The sequence below is a fragment of the Pantherophis guttatus genome, chromosome 4, assembly GCF_059756535.1.
Source record: "Pantherophis guttatus breed Tessera chromosome 4, ASM5975653v1, whole genome shotgun sequence".
Classification (NCBI taxonomy): Eukaryota; Metazoa; Chordata; class Lepidosauria; order Squamata; family Colubridae; genus Pantherophis; species Pantherophis guttatus.
In genome coordinates this window covers 21,479,142-21,500,136 of record NC_142066.1, presented here as the reverse complement: position 1 = coordinate 21,500,136, position 20,995 = coordinate 21,479,142, and the positions used below count along the sequence as shown (strand labels likewise).

Here is a 20,995-nt window from a genome sequence, read left to right as displayed (position 1 = left end):
CCCCCTTCCCTACCACCCCCACCCCCTCCCCTCCCATACCCCCCCACCCCTCCCCCCACCCCTTCCCCTTCCCATCCGCCCACCTCCCCCCCTCCTCTTCCCAGAACAAATTACAGGGTATAACATTCAACAAACATAATCCATCCTAATCTAAATAATTATAACATTCAGCATCTCTTATTCCTTCAATTCCCTAATTACCCTGCTAACTTAATTACCTAAAAACACACCAAATATCTACATATTTATTCATATCCTATCTGCAACTTCTTATTCCGGTGTTTGCTTTGGATATAATCTAGCCATCTTCTCCAGTCCCTTAAGTATCTTTCATTTGAATGTTCCTTCAAGTACGCCGAGACTTTTGCCATCTCTGCTAGGTTTGTTACTTTCATTGTCCATTCTTGGATTGTAGGTAGATCTTGCTTCTTCCAATATTGTGCCACCAACAATCTTGCTGCAGTTATTAAATTCAAAATCAAATTAGTCTCTATAACCTTATAATCCGTAACTATACCCAGCAGAAACAACTGTGGTGTAAATTTTAACCTCTTTTTAAGAATGTTTTGTAAAATCCACCAAATTTTTATCCAGAACGCTTTAACCTTTTTACATGTCCACCAAATATGGAAGTATGTAGCATCCTCACAATCACATCTCCAACAATTTGGTTGTACATTCGGGTACATACAAGATAGGTTTTTGGATCTAAATGCCATCTATAAAACATTTTATAAAAATTCTCCCTTAAGTTTTGCGCTTGTGTAAATTTCATATTTCTTACCCATATTTTTTCCCATGTTTCCATCATTATTGGTTCCTCAAAATTCTGCGCCCATTTTATCATACAATCTTTAACTAGCTCTGTTTCCGAGTCTATCTCTATCAATATATTATACAATCTTTTTATATGCAATGAACTTTGGTCTCTAGTTTGTTTTATTAAATTTTCATCGCTTTGTATAATACCAATTTTCTGATCTTTTCTCCATCTGGCTTGAAGTTGTACATACTGAAACCAAGTTTGAATTATTTTCTCCTCTTTCAACACATTCAAAGGTTTTAATTTTAATATACCTCCCTCCATATTAAGAATATCTGTATATGTAATTACATCCTGTCTGCTTTCTATACTCATGTTCTCTATTGCGTGCCTGGGTACTGTCCATATAGGCATCTTTTCATTTAATTTATATTGATATTTCTTCCAGACACGCAGTAAAGCATTCCTCAATATATGGCTCTTAAATGCTCTATCCACCTTTTTATCATACACTAAGTAAGCATGCCAACCATAAACCAAATCATGCCCTTCAGTGTTCAGAATTCTTCCATTTGTTTAATCCAATCACTAATTGCTGATAAGACAGCTGCTTCATAATATAATTTAAAATTGGGCATTTTCAGCCCCCCTCTTTCTCGTATATCCTGCATTATTTTCAGTTTTATCCTTGGTTTCTTACCTTGCCATACAAATTTATTAATACCTTTCTGCCATTCTTCCAGGTTGGCATCCTTTTTTAGTATTGGTATCATTTGAAAGAGGAATAAAAACTTAGGTAAAACATTCATTTTTATAACTGCTATTCTACCTAACAAGGACAATTGTAATTTTTTCCATTTATCCATTTCAATTTGTATTTTATGCCATAACAACTCATAATTATATTTATACAGTTTCCCATTAGAAGGTGCAATATGAACACCTAGGTATTTAACTTTTTTAACTATTTCACATCCCATTACCCTTTGTAGCTCCTCTTTTTGATTTATTGTCATATTTTTAACTATCATCTTTGTTTTTCCAACGTTTATTTTAAACCCAGACACTTGACCATACTGTTTAATTATATCCATCAGAACCTTTGCTGATTCCACTGGTTGAGTTAAGGTCACAACCAAATCGTCTGCAAATGCCCGTACTTTATATTCATAATCTCTAACTTTAATTCCCTCTATCTCATCTATATTACATATTCTATTCAACAACAGTTCTAAAGTTAATATAAATAATAATGGCGATAAGGGGCATCCCTTTCTCGTACCTTTTTCAATTTTGAAAGTTTCTGTTAAACTGCCATTAACAATTATCTGAGCTGTCTGTTCTTGATATATTGCTTTTATAGAGTGCATAAAGCAATTCCCCAATTGCATCCTGTGAACTACTCTCAATAAAAATTGCCAATCCAATCAATCAAAAGCTTTTTCTGCATCTAAAAATATAAGCACTGCAGGGATTTGGTTGTTCCTTTCCAAATATTCCAATATATCAACAATTTGTCTTACATTATTTTTCATTTGCCTCCCTTGTATAAAACCAGATTGATCAGCATAAATCATTTTTTGCATTACTGACATTAACCTATTTGCCAATATTTTAGCAAATATCTTATAATCTGTATTCAATAATGATATAGGTCTATAATTCTTTGGGTGTGTCAAATCTTGATCTTCTTTTGGAATTAATGAAATAAAGGCTGTTTTCCATGAAGGTGGTACCCCTTCTCCCAACTGTATTCTGTTAAATAATTCTTTAAGAGGTACAACCATTTCCAGTTGTAGATATTTATAATACACAGCCATCAATCCATCCGTACCAGGAGCCTTGCCAGTTTTCAATTAATTGCTAAGAGGATCTCCTCCTCTGTTATTAATTGTTTCAACTGTTCTCTTTGTTCCTCTGTGACTATAGGAATATTCTGTCTATCCAAATATCTCTCTATATCTACACCTTGTATTTTATCTGCAATATACAATCTTATTTAAAATTCTAAAAATGCCTTTTTAATCATATTTTGGTGATAAACCTCTTTACCTTTATGATCTATTTTCTCTATGGTATGAGATTTTTGTTTTTTCTTCAGCATATATGCCAACCATCTACCTGGTTTATTTGCATTACAAAAGGTATTGTGTTTAGCATATTGTAAATTAGTTGCCACTTGATCTGAGAGCATCATATTAAACTGCCCTCGTAATAGGGTAATCTCCTCTTTAGTTTTCTTGTCTCCTGGGTTATGTATTAACACCTTTTTTTTTCTTAATCTCTTCTTCTAATTCCCTCCTTTTTTCCATCTGTCTACGCCTATATGCATTGTTCATATTTATCAAAACTCCTCTCATGTATGCTCTACTAGCATCCCATCCCATATCCATAGATGTTCCCTTATTCATATTGAAAAGAAAAAATTCCTTCATTAACTTTTTACATTCTATTACATTTTTCTCATATCTAAAAAGATTTTCATTTAACCGCCAAGATCTCCTAGACCTTTCCCCACACTCCAGTTCCATCTAAACTGGACTATGAACCCTTAAAGTTCTGGGGCAAATCTTTGTCTTCTTTACCCTGGAAAAAAAATCATTTGTAATTAATATAAAATCAATTCTTGAAAAAGATTGATGTCTATCTGAAAAAAATGTAAAATCTTGTTTTTTGTGATTCCGTTCACACCAAATATCTCTTAATTCCATATCCTCCATCATATTGAAAAAAGATTTAGGCAGTCTTGCTCGCAATTTAGTAGATTGTAAAAGTCTTTTCTTATCAATATTGGGGTCTATTACTCCATTCCAATCCCCCATCAGCATGCATGAATTATAGTCCCAGTGTAATAATTTTGTATGTATCAATTTATAAAACTTTTCTTGTTGTTGGTTGGGTGCATATATCCCCATTAAAAGTGTCTTCTTCCCTTCTATCAGTAACTCAATTGCCAAATATCTTCCTTGTTGATCTGCTTCAACTAATTTAGCCGTCAAGTCTCTTTTCAGATAGATCACTATTCGATTCTTTTTTTCCGGGGCAGACACAACAAAATGTGTTCCCAATTTTGCATTTATTAAATATTTTTGATCAGTTATCCTTATACGTGTTTCCTGCAGGCATATTATATCATTTTTAAATTGTCTTAGATGGTGAAATATTTTCTTCCTTTTTTGTGGTGAATTTAAACCATTGACATTCCAGGTTAAAAACCTAGAAGCCATCTTCAGAGTCTCGAAGCTTGGCAAGAGCCGCTTGGTAATCCTCTTGGAATTTTTTTTTCGGTCTTGCCCCTCCCACATTTTCTTGTAATAAAGCCTGCTCTTGTAACATTTTTAATTCTTGTTCTTTACGTTTAGTAACTGCTCTGGTTTGTCTTTGATCTTTAACTTCTTGTTTTTCAACTATATCCCATGCTTGGACAGCACTTGAAAGTTGCAGTGATTCATCCTGCATACTCATAGCTCCACCTTCTGCTTGCTTCTGCAGATCCTCTTTCCTCCCTTCTGTTACATCTCTTATTTTTTTTAACTCCCACAGATGGTGGGTATCCAGCCTTTAGTATGTTAGTGTAGAAATCTCTTGCTTTCCAAGTTGTATTAAGGCGATATCGCTCTCCTGCATAGTTCACCACTAATCCGACTGGAACTTCCCATCTGTATTGTATCTGTCAATTTCTAAATTCATCTGCCAGAAATGCATACTCTTTCTTGGATTTCAACATTTTAGGTGGTATTTCTTTGAATACTGCCACTTCTTGTCCTGCCACTTGTAACTTGTTTTTGTAGGAGGCTTGTAAGATCTCATTTCTAATCCTTCTGGTAACAAAGTAGATTACAACATCTCTTGGTAATTTCCTTTGTCTGGCTATCCATGAGTTAACGCGATAGGACTGATCAATTTGCCATTCAAGTTCTCTGGACTCTCCTGTAAACTGTGCCAGAGCTTCCACAAAGATCTCTTTCAAGTTCTCTTTAGGATCTTCTTTCAAGCCTCTTATTCTTACAGTAAATTCCATCATCTTATATTGTGTCAACATCACTTCAGCTTCTGTTATATCAATCTTGATTTGTGTTTCCTCAAATTTACCGTCCAGAATCTCATTAGCTTGAGCAATCTCTTCAACTCTATCCTCTACATAATTAACATGCTTTGCCAGTCCCTGGAGTGCAACAACTATGTCTTCCCTTATATGTTTATTTCTTGTCTTAATTATGTCCTTCATTTCTTCCATTTGATCTGAGACTCCTTTAAATGCACATGCAATATCTTCTTTAAATCCTTTTTTAATTTCTTTCATAGCTTCCTGAAACATCTTGAGTGTTAATGTTTGTGCTTGTGATTATGGTTGTGATTGAGCTTGTGTATCCGCTAGGGGCAATAAAGCTTGCAGCTTGGTAGTCTGGGCGGGGGAACTTCCCGCACTCCCTGCTTTAGGCAACCCAGATTTTATCTGCTTTGAAGCCATTTTAGTCTCAGAATCAAGTCATAAAACCAGTGAAGAAAATCCAGAAAATCTTTAAATTTTTAATCCCAAAGTCTAAAATACAGAATTAAGTCCAATTTTTTTTTTGAGCGGGGCTGGTAGCTAAAAGGCACTAATGAATTAACAAGTCAGTAAAAACTTTCTTCTTCACTTTCATTTTCGTCTCTTTGTGTTAACAAGCCAGCGCCATCTTCCCCCCCTTTCCGCTTCAGCTCCTCTCTTGTAGGCTTGGAAAGAAACAATGTTCAATGGAATTGAGGTATAAATACTTGCAATTATGTAGCCTCCTGTCTCTGTTCTTCCTGCTTCAATTCTCAATTTGTTTCAATTTCCTAGCGGGGCAGTCGCGGCGTTTTGCTCTGCCTTTTGGGAGAGGCGTCCCGGCTTTGGAGCTTTCCCAGGCTCCTGGGGAGCTCTCACTTTTCAAGCCCCAGAATTAATTCTAGGGCTCTTAGGGAGCTCTACCCTACGCCTGGCTGCTCACTTCCCCCTCTTCTCCCGGGGGGGAAGGTTCTTCGCCGCTAGACAGCTGTTTTTTCGCTGTTCTAGTGGCTAACAAAGTCGCGGGGCTAACGCTCCACAAAGGAGCGTCTGCAACGTCCTGCGGAGCTGCCGGAAGTCTGATTTGGGTGAATTGTTAATGGCAACAGCGGGAGGCTCCACCCACCTGCCCGGATGTCATCACAGATGCTCTGTGCATGTGCGCGCTCACAGTTCCGAACCAGTAGCAAAGGTAAGTGGAACCCACTACTGGTATGTAGATCATGGATCTATCTTAGATAGGTCATAGATCATAAATCAGTTACAACCATTAATCATCAGATACAAACCACAAGTTATAAATCATAAGATACCAGTAGGAGAATGTGGTAGGAAAGATGAGAAGATGGGAAGATAATAGCTATACAGCTCTTCTACATGGATGAAAATCTTTAGGTCAAAGACAGTGCTGTAGAAATTTGGTGTTCAGCAGAGTGATGGCACGGGGAGGTGGGAGGAAACTATCTTTGTGTCTAGTTGTTTTGGCATGTAATGCCCTTTAACCTCACGCACTGGTAATTCTTATCTGAAAGGAAAAACCAATGAAGCATATTCATGATCTCCAAAGTTAAGTTTGCTTAATTTCACTTAAACTCCCATAGAATCCTCAAAAAAATATTCAGAATGATAATTTGTTGGGAATGTAGTTTGATTTCCTGGTTTTCTTCACCAAAAAGGACAATTCTGTGACATGAAGGAAGGAAGGAAGTTTAATTTGGTTTATATTAGCAGCACAGCATATATATATTGTTTAAATTTTCTGAGGAGTATTGCATGGTTATGTCTACTTTCTTGACTTTTTTTTTGACCCTCCCTGCAGACACATCACATCACCAGTCTGCACAGATAGAAAGCAATGGAGAGAATTGATGGAAGGGTGATGCTATACAAGAAATATGTCATTTCCTTTCATCTCCGCTCTTCCATTTCTTTTGTCTGTCCCTGTTGTTTAATGAATCTGTATGGATACCAGGGCTTGTGTGATGTTCCATTTCAAAAAAAATACCATTAACAGCTTCCGTTTCCATTCCCTGTTCAGATCTCCACCATGCCAACTTGAGTTCCTTGATCAAGATGCACATCCCCCGAGGTCAAAGGCCACGGACTGAAGATCTGGAGAAGCAGGTCGATCAAGTGCTGAAGCTGGGAAACTTGATTGACCTCATGAGAAGATGTTGGTCTACTGAGAAGGACCAGAGGCCGAGCTTCCGGGGTAAGTGAGATGCATAGTAGCTTCCCTCGCACATAATCCAAGAAACACCCCTTATTAAGAAGTGGCAGGATACTCAACAGCAGAGATGCATCCACCATCTTTCCCTTGGCTGGACTTTGGCTTGGGCTCACCATTAAAGTGGACTGCATTTTAATAGCTGTGATGAATAACAAAATAAGAGAATAGCAGAATAACAGAGTTGGAAGGGACCTTGGAGGTCTTCTAGTCTCATCCCCTGCACAAACAGGAGATCCTATACCAGTCTGAACAAATGGCTGGACAAATTGACCTCAGGGGACCGGGCAGGCATGGCGGGCTGGGTAGGCATGGCCAACTGGGTGGGCATGGCCAGTTTGACGACACTCACTGGGCGTGGCTGACTGGGTAGGCGTGGCCAGCTTAATGCCACTCCCCAAACTGCTGGCATGTTTCCTCTTCGCATTGGGTAGACAGGCCGAAGCAACATTTTCCAAGCTGACTCTGCAGGCCAGATCCAACCACATCACAGGCCACATCTGGCTAGAGGTGGGTTTCAGTAGTTTCTGGAGAACCAGTAGTGGAAATTTTGAGTAGTTTGGAGAATACCACCTCTGACTGGCCCTGCACTCATCTATTCTCTGCCTCCCAAGAGCCAGTTGTTCAGGAGATAATGGGGATTTTGCAGTAACCTTTCCCTGGAGTGGGGAGAGAATGGAGCTTTTACAGTATCCTTCCCCTGCCACACCCACCAAGCCACACCCACAGAACCGATAGTAAAAAAAATTGAAACCCATCACTGCATCCGGCCCACGGGCCTTGTGTTTGACACCCCTGGTTTACAGTATTTTGCAATTTTGAAGTTTGCTTTGTGTGCCTTTATCATTTGATTGGTTTCACAAAGGCTCGTGATGGGTCTTAATTATCAGCTTGTATAAATGTATAATTGATTTTATTCTGTGATCTATTGCCTCTAGCCTGCCTTTCTTCATGGACAAATTTTCTCAATGAATGGGGTTAAGGTCATGTCCTGTCCTTAATCCCATCAACTGGAGATGAAGGTGTTTTGTTTGTGAATAGGTTGGCCCAGTCTTTTCTTAATGAAATAAAATCTCCATCTGTTAAGATTTCAGGCATCTGCTGGAGGCTGTTTTACTATGCAGGAAATTGGGGCTGTTTTTTGCCTCTAAGAGCATGTTTCTCCATTTCTGTCTCTTTTAAGATTCCGCAAAATATTTCATTCTTCGGGTGGGGGGTGGGGGCTTCCCACATTCCTTTACTCATTCTTGTTTTTCCTCCATTTTTCAGATTGCAGAGAAGAAATGGAAGTTGCGTATTGCTGTTACAAGTGGAAGATTAGGTCAGCTGTCAGTGAAGTCCAAGATATTTTGGTAAAGAATACATTTTAAATATGCGTTCTTATGATCAGCCTCCAGAGGGCACCAGAGCTCCAGTTTGTCATGCAAAGTATTTCCATGCAAACATGATAATTTTTTCTTTTTTTTTTAATGCCATTGTATTTCCTGGATGGTAATTTTGCTACATAGGCAATCATTCTGTCTCATACGCACCAAGTACAGCTAGTCCTCGACGTATGACTACAATTGAACCCCAAATTTCTGTCGCTAAGTGAGACATTTTGTCAAGTGAGTTTTGCCCCATATTACAACCTTTCGGCCTACAGTTCTTAAGCAAATCACTGCAGTTGTTAAGTTAGTAACACGGTTGCTAAGTGAATCTCCATTGACTTTGCTTGTCAGAAAGTTGCAAAAGGGGATCACATGACCCCGGGGCACTGCAACCGTCATAAATGAGAGTCAGTTGCCAAGCGTCTGAATTTATATCATGTGACCATGGGGATGCTGCAATGGCCATGTGAAAAATGGCCATAAGCCACTTTCTTCATTTATACGGTATCATGAACAGTCACTAAATGAACTGTTGTAAATTGAGGACTACTTTTAAATTGCCATCAGACAGGGTATATATTCCCTGGTTTTACTAAGCATGAGAGATAAGGTACAGGCAGGGGTGAAATCCAGCAGGTTCTGACAGGTTCTGGAGAACCGATAGCGGAAATTTTGAGTAGTTCGGACAACCAGCAAATACCACCTCTGGCTGGCCCCAGAGTGGGGTGGGAATGAAGATTTTGCAGTATCCTTCTCCTGCCACGCCCACCAAGCCACACCACGCCCACAGAACTGGTAGTAAAAAAAAAAAATTAGATTTCACCACTGGGTACAGGGAATCCTTGATTTAAAACCATTATGAGCCGTGGTGTCGCAGTGGTTAGAATGCAGTAAAAGATAAAGGTAAAGGTACCCTCGCACATACATGCTAGTTGTTCTCGACTCTACGGGGTGGTGCTCATCTTCCTTTCAAAGCCGAAGAGCCAGCGTTGTCCGAAGACGTCTCCGTGGTCCTGTGGCCGGTATGACTCAACGCCAAAGGCGCACGGAACGCTGTTACCTTCCCACCAAAGGTGGTCCCTATTTTCCTACTTGCATTGTTTACATGCTTTCAAACTGCTAGGTTGGCAGAAGCTGGGACAAGTAACAGGAGCTCACCCCATTATGCAGTACTAGGGATTCAAACCGCTAAAGTGCTGACCTTTTGATCGACAAGCTCAGCATCTTAGGTACTGAGCCACCACGTCCCTGTTTAGAATGCAGTACTGCAGGCTAATTCTGTCTGCCTGCAGTTCAGCAGTTCGATTCTCACTGGCCAAGGTTGACTCATCCTTCCGAGGTGGGTAAAATGAGGACTCTGATTATTGGGGGCAATAGGCTGACTCTGTAAGCTGCTTAAAAGCGGTATATAAGTCTAAGTGTTATTGCTTTTAGTGACCGTTCGAACTTACAACAGTACTGAAAAAAGTGACTTATAATAGGTCCTTGAAATTATGAGCACTGCAGCAAACCCACAGACACACGATCAAAATGTAGGTACATATTTATAATGATTACAGAGTCCCAGGGTCATGTGAATGCTCTTTGCGACCTTCCCAGCTGGCTTCTGATCAGCAAAGTCAATGGGGGGGAGGGGCAGATTCACTTAACAACCAGTTAACTGACATGATTTGCACGTTGTAAAATTGGGTGCATCTCATTACCAACCTCCTTGTTTAGCAACGGAAATTGTGGCTCCAACTGGGATTATAAATCAAGGATTACCTGTGAAAATTTCTTGACTTGGGATAATCAGTGAGAAAGTTTTATCCTTTTTTTGTGGGGGGGGGGCACGGACCACAGATGAGTTTTGAGTTGTACAACAGGGACTGTCTTTCCGCTTCTCCCCAAAATCTCAGGAGTTAAAACAGGCAGTGGCAAAAATATCGTTTAAATTTAATTTACCTTGTTAAAATGCATTACCAATATTACAAATATTGGTAAATGATTGGTAAATGAATGATGGCAGAGTTCCAATATTTGTGGGGCTGCCACGAAGAGGAGGGAGTCAACTTATTTTTCAAAGCACCTGAAGGCAGGAAGTCCAGTTGCCTTTTAGGAAAAGCACTTTTGGGACTTAATCTAGAGCAGGGGTGTCAAACTCAATTTCATTGAGAGCCACATCAGGGTTGTGTTTGACCTTGGGGGTGGGGATGGCCAGGGTGGGGATGGCCAGCTCGACATCACTTGGCTTGAGCGCTCTGCCAGTGAAAACAGGCTCCTGAGCTCCGTTTTTGGCTCCAATGGCCTCCTGCAACCCTCTGCCGCCAAAAACTGAGCTCGGGAGTGCTGCCCCTTGTCCTCTCGAGCTCAATTTTCAGCTGTGACCGCCTTCTGCAGCCCTCTGCCAGTGAAAATTTGGGAGGCTGCACACAGCCCTTCTGAGCTCCATTTTCACTGGTAGAGGCACTGCGGGCCGGTCCGCTGTTTCCTGGACAACCCCACGGGCTAGATGTAAGTATCCTACAGGCCAGATTCAGCCCCCAGGCCTTGAGTTTGACACCCCTGATCTAGAGGGATTTTATCTCCTTCCTCCATTCAAGATCACTTTAGTTGGGTGCTCTCCTCTTCCCACCTTGCCAATTTGTCTTCTTTTCACTTCCAAAAGATGCAGAATTCTTCTAGAACAGAAGCCAAGGTCCCTTCCGGCTTGAGTTCCAAGGAAGCGATGAAGTCTGAGGACTACCGAGCATTCTCTCGTCCTACCTATGGCTTGGAAGATCATTTTCAAACTCTCCACCTGGAAGAAACGCCATCAGTGCAAAATGGCAAGTGCAATGTGAAAAAGGGTGGTGGGTCATGCAGCTTTTCCTACTTTTCTGGAGTTAATTAACTGGAAATTGATCTAAAGGCTAAAAAGCCTTATTTTTAAAAATCTGAGTGATCAAAATTGAATGCTTAAGGATTAATTACAGTAGCATTTAGCAATAGCAATAGCACTTAGACTTATATACCACTTCATAGTGCTTTACAGTTTTATGAGCCAAGGTGGCGCAGTGGTTAGAGTGCAGTACTGCAGGCTACTCCAGTTGACTGCTAGCTGCAGTTCGGCAGTTCAAATCTCGTTGGCTCGAGGTTGACTCAGCCATCCATCTTCTGAGGTGGGTAAAATGAGGACCCAGATTGTTGGGGGCAATAGGCTGACTCTGTAAACTGCTTAGAGAGGGCTGTAAAAGCACTATGAAGCGGTATATAAGTCTAAATGCTATTGCTATATAAGCGGTTTACAGAGTCTGCGCACTGCCTCCAACAATCTGGGTCCTCATTTTACCGACCATGGAAAGATGGAAGTCTGAGTCAACCTTGAGCTGGTCAGGATTGAGTTAGCCTGCAATGCTGCATTCTAGCCACTGCACCTTCACTGTTCATGTAGGTTTATATACTGCCCCATAGCATTTTATAGAACTCTCTAGGCAGTTTACAATGTCAAACATTATTTACATATTGTGCCCAACAATCTGGGTCCTCATTTTCCCAATCTCGGAAGGATGGAAGGCTAAGTCAACCTTGAGCCCCATCAGGATCAAACTCCAGACTATGAGCAGAGTTTGCCTGCAATACTGCACTTTAACCACTTTACCACCAGGGTTCTTAAGAATATTCCCTCTTTGTTTTTCCCGTTTTTGATCCCACCTCTTCCTATTTTACTAGCTAGACCAAGATTTACAAGCCACCACATGTCTGTAGAGATTCTCAGTCATTCAAGTCACGGTTGACCCAAAGGTGCTTTTTCAGGAGGCAACTAGATTTTCTTGTTTTTTTTCTTTTGAAGACGTTTTACTTCTCACCCACAAAGCTTCTTCAGCTCTGATCGAAGAAGCTGTTGGAGCTGAAGAAGCTTCTTGGATGAGAAGTGAAACGTCTTCAAAAGAAAAAAAAACAAGGAAGTCCAGTTGCTTCCTGAAAAAGCACCTTTGGAACAACCCACCACATGTATTATTCCAAGTTTTGTAGCTTCTTTCTCCCCCTCAAACCAAGATTGCATGGCCAACATTTGGCCTCCAAATCATGGGTTTTACCCCAAATCCTTCCTACAAATACCCCAATGTAGAGTAACCAATAATATTTGGTTTGAATTCTGAACACATCCCCATCTCATACTTTGCATTTCCTATAGGATAGTGCTCTTTGTAGCCTCTGACCCCAAAAGGATCCAACTTGGCTATAAGCCAGTCTCAGAAATTTCCACATCATCCTATAAACACTTGCCCTTCCAATCTCTTGAATTTAAATTATTCACAGGCCTTCCTGGATTGGAATGACGAGAAGTGATGTCCAACAGAAGTGAAAAGCTCCAATTATAGAAGACTGATCTGGAATTCAAGCATACACCCTAATTTATGTTTAATTGCACAATGGGAAGATGTTTCCCGAAAGGTTCCCTTTGCTCAATGTTTCCAACCATTTTGCCCAAATGTCCTCGTCATTTCACATCTGAATGTTAATTAACGAAAGTGATTGCTCAGTTACTGCCGACTCTTGTGGTTCAATAGACATCTTTTTGCTAGAATCGTCTCCTGGTAACTAATTGAAGTTCTGTAAGCAACTGCTTATGTCATCAGCAATAGCATCCAGTCACCTACATTTCCTCATTAGTAAAGTAGATTTGGGCTGCAAAAATTAGTAGCACCTCTAGATGGCAGTGAACGGCTAGAGATTCCCATTCTCCTTGCTGCCATCTAGTGGCAGCATTTAGATTTTTGTAGCCTAATATGGTTGCCATGGACTATGTTTGCCATTTGATTATGTGTGTATGTATGTGTGTATGTTTGTGACTGCCCATCAACATTTGCTTCTTGGAGCAACTTTTGCCTATACCATTGGAGACCATGATTAGCTGGCTTGTCTGTTGTCTTCAGTTTTTGAAAGCAGCAATGCTTGCCATGATGTGCTAAAATCAAAGGTGAGGAACAATGGCCCCTTTATGATTTGTAGACATGGCTGCCTCAGGAATTCTAGGAATTGCAGTCCACAAGTCATAAAAGGGCCATCATTCCTCATCCTTGGGCTAAATCAAGAAGGGGCTATAAGGCCTAGAACTCTTTGGGCTAATGTCAAGAGACCACTGGAATTATTTCTCATTCTGTTCCTCTTTTTGTTACCATTTTTCTGCAGTAAATAATAATAATAAAAAAGGAAGTATTAGTGAAAAAAGGATGGAAAGCAGTGAAGTCTGGATCCCACAATAAAGTTATGTGGAGAACAATAGGCATTTTTTCAATGAAAATCCTATTTGGAAGGACCTAGGTTCATTCCAGGGGTGTAATTTTTTCAAAATAATTTATACAATGGGGCAGATTCATGCAGCCTGTAAAGTAGAATGGGATTTCCTTCTTTTGTCTTAGATATGTAAACTATTGCTTATCTCGACAAAAGGATTCAGTAATTATGACTAACACTGCAAACCAAAGCACATTGCTACTTAAATGAAAAAAAAGAAAAACTGAAGTGAAAGCTGTCAGCCTATAAATCTACAAAGACAATCCAGTGAATGTGAATAAATGTTACTAAGCCAGTTACTTTAATATTTCAGAATCAAGAATATCTAAAAACCGTTTGACTAAGCCTGCAAAATACCCAGGTACTTCTCATAGGCTGGATTCACATATTACCCAAAGCCATAACAAGTTTCCTTTGGTTTGCCTTAGGAAAATGTATGAATCAAGCCATCTTGGTTAATTCGAGTCATGTTTTGTGAATTCTACCATTATGAACTACGGTGGCGCAGTGGTTAGAGTGCAGTACTGCAAGCTACTTCTGCTGACTGCCGGCTGCCTGCAGTTTGGCAGTTAAAATACCACCAGGCTCAAGGTTGATTCAGCCTTCCATCCTTCCAAGATGGGTAAAATGAGGACTCAGATTGTTGGGGGCAATATGATGACTCTGTAAACTGCTTAGAGAGGGCTGTAAAAGCACTGTAAAATGGTATACAAGTCTAAGTGCTATTGCTATTATGGTTTACAAATCATATATAATTGCTATAGCTAGTTCATGGTATTTTTTTAATTGACTGTGTGCCGACAAGCCATAGATTTTTCTCAGTGATAGTACATGGAATCATGACTAAAAAAAATCTATAGTTAAATGTACTGTGATAAGACCAATGCTGTAATTTATAGATTAGCATATTGTGTGACTTTAATTATTGTGGTTGTAATCCATGATTTTTGTTTTAAGGTGATATAGGGAGCCAACCAGTGGTGGGATTCAATTTTTTTAACAACCGGTTCTGTGGGCGTGGCTTAGTTGGGGTGTGTGGCTTGGTGGTCATATGACTGGGTGGGCGTGGGTAGTTCGTCATGTGACTGGGTGGGCGTGGCTAGCTGGTCATGTGACCGGGTGGCGTGGCTAGCTGGTCATGTGACCGGGTAGGCGTGGCTATCTGCATAGGGACTACTCAGAGGGCTGAAAAAAGTCATTTCTGACTGGTCCTCACACTTTTGACCAGTCCTCGCACTTATGACCGCCCTCACATTTGTGCCAGTTGCGGCATTCTTAACAACCGTGTCACTCATTTCACAACTGCTTCTCTTCACCATGGTGACAGGATAGGGCAAAAACGTAAAATGTGAGGACAGTCACAGTTTCGACTGGTCAAAAGTGCAAGGACCAGTCAGAAATAACTTTTTCCGCCCTCTGAGTAGTCCATATGCATAAAAGGATACAGCAATAGAGGGGGATGAAGGAAGGGAAGGGAAATTAGAGTAGGAGTGAGGGTAAGAGAGAGAGGAAGAGAGGAGGAGAAGGAGAAAGGAAGAGGAAGTAGGGAGGAGAAGAAGAGGGGGAGGAAGAGAAAGTAAGAAGGAAAGAAAAGAGAGAGGTGGTAGGTTTGAGGAGAAAGATTGCTGTACAATAAAAAAGATGAAAGGGAAGAAAGCCAACCCCAAACAAATATAAAGATATTAAGATAAAGAATGAATTGTTAAACTTTACAGAATAAAAGAGAACAAATATGAATAAATAACAATAATTAGAAACACACATACAAACATACAATGTATTTTCTTTGAACAGAGTATTTGGCCGGTTCACAAATTTAAACAGTGTTTAGTCATTTCAATTAAATTTACAATTTCTATATTTCCTTTTTGCCATATTTATTCCTCATCTATTTTTTTAAAAAACCAATATTATCCTTCATCCTCATCTCTAATCTTAATCAAATTCAATTTTTCCTTTCTATTCTATATTATACCCCTTCCCATTGTCATCTATTTTTATATCCATCCTCACATTGGTTAATTATGTAATATTACAGTTGTTTAATATAAATTCAACATTTTAATATAAATCAATTAGTTATATAACTATCTTTTTTGTATATTAATCAATATGAACATGAATATTCCAATTATTTCCATGCAATCCAATTTCTTACAAATCAATTAATTATATTTACCAATAATAATAAATCAAATAATTTCCCCCATATATTCCTCCAAACCACAACTTAACCATTTCTGCTTTCAACACAATATACAATTAATAGTATCTCAATTATTACAATTCCCTAGTTAAATAGAGCTTTTTTTCTTTTGTGTTTCAAAATCTTGAACTCTCCTCTTTTGCCCTAAATTTCCCATTGTTTACAGTTTTGCACCTACCTTTTTTGGTGAGGAAAAAGAAAAAGAAATCTCTCTCTACCTCCTTTTGTCACGTTGAAGCAAAGACCCTGCTTTACTTTCAGTTTCGCTTTTTCAGCATAGCTAGGGAGAAAAAAATCTGCTCCAGGACGCTTTGCAGATAGCAACAGAGCCCTGGCAAAACAGCTGAGAGCAAATCAGCTGAAAGTCAGGAGGCCGATCTAATCAACTTGTGCTAATTAACGGATGCTGAAGCTGAAGGGGCTGTTTTTTCTTGCTGTTTGCTTGCAAGGAGGTAAGTGCTGCGAGGCACAGGCCAAAGGGTGGGGGCCACCCTCCTTGCCACTTAGCCCCCCCTGCCACCTCCCTTGCTTCTTACCGCCCCCTAAGGCATTCCACCACCCCCCAGGGGGCGGTACCGCCCACTTTGGCAACCACTGGCTTAACTACTGAACTACTTAACAACCGATTCCACAGAAGTAGAATCCCACCACTGGGTCTACCCATTTATTTTTGCAGGCGTAGATCTAGTCATTTGTTTTCTTTTAACACTGATCAGCTGTAGGGCGGCTCTTTGAAGCCCCATGGCAGCTGCGAGGCCAATAAAATTATAAAAAAACACCGAACCGTTTGTGAAATTGCTGGCTCGCCCACCCCTCGCCCAGTGGTGCGGAGGGGTCGGGCAAGGGACGGGGCAAGCCAGCAATTTAACAAACGGTTCGGCCAAACTGCCTAGAACTGGCAGAATCCCACCACTGGAGCCAACCATTGTGATTAATCCAAGAAACCATGGCTAAAACAAATAAAGGATAAGTTGGTGTATAATCATGGCTTTTTCCCCCCTTTCAGAAGCTCTACCACCAAAAGTCGTTTTAAGGAACAAATCTTCTGCGACCCTTCACCGAAGTAAAAGCATGTGTATCAGGAATGTAAGAACATAACTATCAATTTACTCTTTTGTGCCAGTTAGAATGAGTTAGTCATTCATAGGAAAAAGAGAGCATTCCAGTTAGTGACAAACTTATCAGGAAATCCTTGATCAGAATTGGTATGGAAAATGATGAGTGACTAATGTCCCATGAACCACTACCAAGAGGGCCCAGCTTTAAAGGAACATGTGCTGAAGCTCTTGTTCAATCACATATCACCATCCAATCTTGCCCCCTATGCCTGGGCTGTGTCAAGCCTATTTGATCTAATCCAAGATGGTGGCTGTGATTAGAGAACACTATGGAAGACTAGTGCTCCCACAACAAGCTTTCTTGGCAAAGTGTGCCTGTAAGAGCAATGCTCATTGGCTAGAAACCAGGAAAGGAAGCTGTCACTTCCATTGACGGAAGAAGCATAAACCTGAACAGGTCTTCTGTAGGGGGCTGACATGGGCATCTTGAACACAGGATCACCTTTTAATTAGCCTGATGCTTTGTTTTTCAAGAAATCTGAAAGGACAGAGCAGGAAAATCCTCATGCGTCGGAAGTCCAAACTCCGCAACAGCGCACACTCAGAGGTATTTTTTTTTTCCCTGTCTTGTTTGGGGAGATCAATTCATCTGAAACCAGGCATGCTACTCCTGCACTGCAAGACCATCATGGAACTATTATCACCTCTGGCCTTGCTTACAGAGTTCTTTATATAACAGGACTTGTTCTATGGCAGGAAGAATGAACAAATGACACCCATGTATTTGTGGGTGTGGGTGCATAGCCAGGGGTGGGCTCCTGGGGGTTCGGCAGGGTTCGGGCAATCCTCTAGCCAAGGATTGCTGGGGTTTGACAAACCCCCAAATTCCACCCCTGGATGGCCAAACCTGCCCCACCCCTCCCACCCTGCCCCTCCACTCCCAGGAGTCTCCACACAGCCTGTTCATCATTCCAGGTAAGTGCAGGGGCCGTGCGGAGTGTCTGGGAGGGGAAAAAAATGGGACTACCAGAGGTTCTGGAAGTCTGGAAACAGGCCTGTTTCCAGCCTCCAGAGGGCCTCCAGAGCCCTGGGGAAGCAGTTTTCGCCCTCCCGGAGGCTTGATGAAAGCCTCTGGAGCCTGGGGAGGTCAAAAAACACCCCCCCACACACACCTTGCCTCTTGTCTTGCCTTCTGGTGCTTTGGAGAATAAGTTGATCCCTTTGTGGCAGCTAAGTGGTAGAAATCAATTTTTTTTACTACCGGTTCTATGGGTGTGGCTTGGTGGGCGTGGTGTGGCTTGGTGGGCATGGCAGGAGAAGGATACTGCAAAATCTCCTTTCCCACCGAACTCCAGGGGAAGGATACTGCAAAATCCCCATTCCCTCCCCCACTCTGGGGGAAGGATATTGCAAAATCTCCATTCCCACCCTACTCTGGGGCCAGTCAGAGGTGGTATTTGCCGGTTCTCAAAACTACTCAAAATTTCTGCTACTGGTTCTCCAGAACCTGTCAGAACCTGCTGAATAGCAACCCTGTGTCAGCCCTTCAAATATTGCAATACTGATATCATGTCCCCCCCACCCTTTTTTTAAAACAGGTACTAAGCAACGGCCCCGTTCAGATACATTTGCTTCTCCATTATATCCAAATTATCCTGCATACCCTCATTATCCGCCGGTAAGTAAATGAGAAATACTAGGGAAGTACAAGATTGGGAAAATATGGAGAGAAGCATCCTTAAGAGTTCTTCTGTGAATCTCTCTTGCTTACTTACACTAAGGTAAAGGTAAAGGTTCCCCTTGCACATATGTGCTAGTCATTACCGACTCTAGGGGGTGATGCTGATCTCTGTTTCTAAGCCAAAGAGCCCGTGCCAAAGAGCTGAGGGAGATGAAGCACCGGAAAAGACGCCTGGAGAGCAGTTGGAGGGCCAGCCGTTCTGAATCTGACCGAACACTGGTAAGGTCTCATATTAAGACCTACCTGGTGGCAATAAAAGCGGCAAAGTGTAACTATTTTTCCGCTCTTATTGCGTCATCAGATAATCGCCCGGCCGCCCTGTTTAGGGTGACCCGCTCCCTGCTCCACCAGGAAGCGTGGAAGGACCCCTTGGAGGGTAGAGCCGAGGACTTTGTACAATATTTGTATGACAAAATCGCTCAGATTCGGGAAAATTTGGACTCTGACTGGGTAGATTCGGGAAGGAGGATGGAGGCAAGTCTTGAGAATATTATCTGGGAAGAGTTTGATTCTGTGACTCTGGAAAACGTGGACAAGATACTGGGCAGACTAAGCGCGGCCACATGTTTATTGGACCCGTGTCCCTCCTGGCTGGTGCTGGCCTCTCGGGAGGTTACACGAGGCTGGCTCCAGGGGATTATAAATGCTTCCTTGAGAGAGGGTGTCTTCCCTGCTGCCTTGAAGGAGGCGGTGGTGAGGCCTCTCCTCAAGAAGCCTTCTCTGGACCCAGCAGTGTTGGCTAATTACCGTCCAGTCTCCAACCTTCGCTTCATTGCGAAGGTTGTTGAGAGTGTGGTTGCGCGACAGCTTCCTCAGTACTTGGATGAATCGGCTTATCTAGATCCGTTCCAGTCGGGCTTCAGGCCTGGATACAGCACGGAAACGGCATTGGTCGCATTGGTAGATGATCTCTGGAGGGCCCGGGACAGGGGTTGCTCCTCTATCCTGGTCCTATTAGACCTCTCAGCGGCTTTTGATACCATCGACCATGGTATCATGCTGCACCGGTTGGAAGAGTTAGGGGTGGGAGGCACCGTGTTGCGGTGGTTCTCCTCCTTTCTATCTGATCGGTCGCAGTCTGTGTTGACAGGGGGGCAGAGGTCGACCCCGAGGCCCCTTGTATGTGGGGTGCCACAGGGGTCGGTTCTCTCACCCCTTCTGTTCAACATTTATGTGAAGCCGCTGGGTGAGATCATCCGTGGTTTTGGGGTGAAGTATCATCAGTATGCTGATGATACTCAGCTATACATCTCCACCCCGGACCACCCCAATGATGCCCTTAAAGTGATGTCCCAGTGCCTGGAGGCTGTACGGATCTGGATGGGGAGGAACAGACTCAGGCTCAACCCATCCAAGACCGAGTGGCTGTGGTTTCCGACGTCCCGATATAGTCAATTGGTGCCATCACTGACTATTGGGGATGAGTCATTGCCCCCCACGGAGAGGGTTCGCAACTTAGGCGTCCTCTTGGACTCACGGCTGTCTTTAGAAGAACACTTGACAGCTGTGGCCGGGAGGTCTTTTTATCAGGTTCGCCTGATTCGCCAGTTGCGTCCCTCTCTGGATCGGGACTCATTAAAAACGGTCACTCATGCCCTCGTCACTTCACGCCTGGACTACTGTAATGCTCTCTACATGGGGCTCCCCCTGAAGAGCACCCGGAGGCTCCAGCTGGTCCAGAATGCGGCCGCGCGGGTAGTTATGGGAGCAGCATGGCGCTCCCATGTGGCTCCCCTCCTGCGTGAGCTGCACTGGCTCCCTGTGGTCTTCTGGGTGCGCTTCAAGGTCTTAGTTACCACCTTTAGAGCAGTCCATGGCTTAGGACCGGGGTACTTACGAGACCGCCTTCTGCCACCAATAGCCTCTCACCGCCCAGTACGCTCCCATAGAGAGGGGCTTCTCAGGGTGCCGTCAGCCAAACAATGTCGACTGGCGGCCCCCAGGGGGAGAGCCTTTTCTGTGGGGGCACCCACCATCTGGAACGAGCTCCCCCCAGAGATACAGAAGATTCCGGATCTGCGCACTTTCCGCCATGCCCTCAAAACATTCCTGTTTCAGCAGGCCGGCCTGGCCTAACTTTCCCTTTATATTGCTTTTTGATTTTATTTTAAACTGGGATGTCTTGAATTATCTAGGACCAGAATGTTTAGTATATTTTAATTGGTTTTTTATTATTAACGTTTGTATTACATGTATTTTTATCGTTCGCTGTTCACCGCCCTGAGTCCCTTAGGAATAGGGCGGTATATAAATTTAATAAATAAATAAATAAATAAATAAATAAATAAATGACGATTCAGTGGTCATGTGGCCGACATGACTAAACGCCAAAGGTGCACAG

General features: G+C 42.1%; 1 protein-coding gene across 1 annotated transcript in view; it reads left to right on the top strand.

Moving 5' to 3' along the window:
• Positions 1-20,995, top strand: part of LOC117662239 (receptor-interacting serine/threonine-protein kinase 3) — a 39,403-nt gene that overhangs the window by 9,825 nt on the left and 8,583 nt on the right. Inside the window, exons 6-11 of the mRNA XM_034411557.3 lie at positions 6,832-7,005; positions 8,290-8,372; positions 11,038-11,197; positions 16,862-16,941; positions 17,448-17,520; positions 18,512-18,591. Coding sequence (XP_034267448.1) covers positions 6,832-7,005; positions 8,290-8,372; positions 11,038-11,197; positions 16,862-16,941; positions 17,448-17,520; positions 18,512-18,591 — 650 coding nt within the window. The remainder of the gene's footprint in view (positions 1-6,831; positions 7,006-8,289; positions 8,373-11,037; positions 11,198-16,861; positions 16,942-17,447; positions 17,521-18,511; positions 18,592-20,995) is intronic.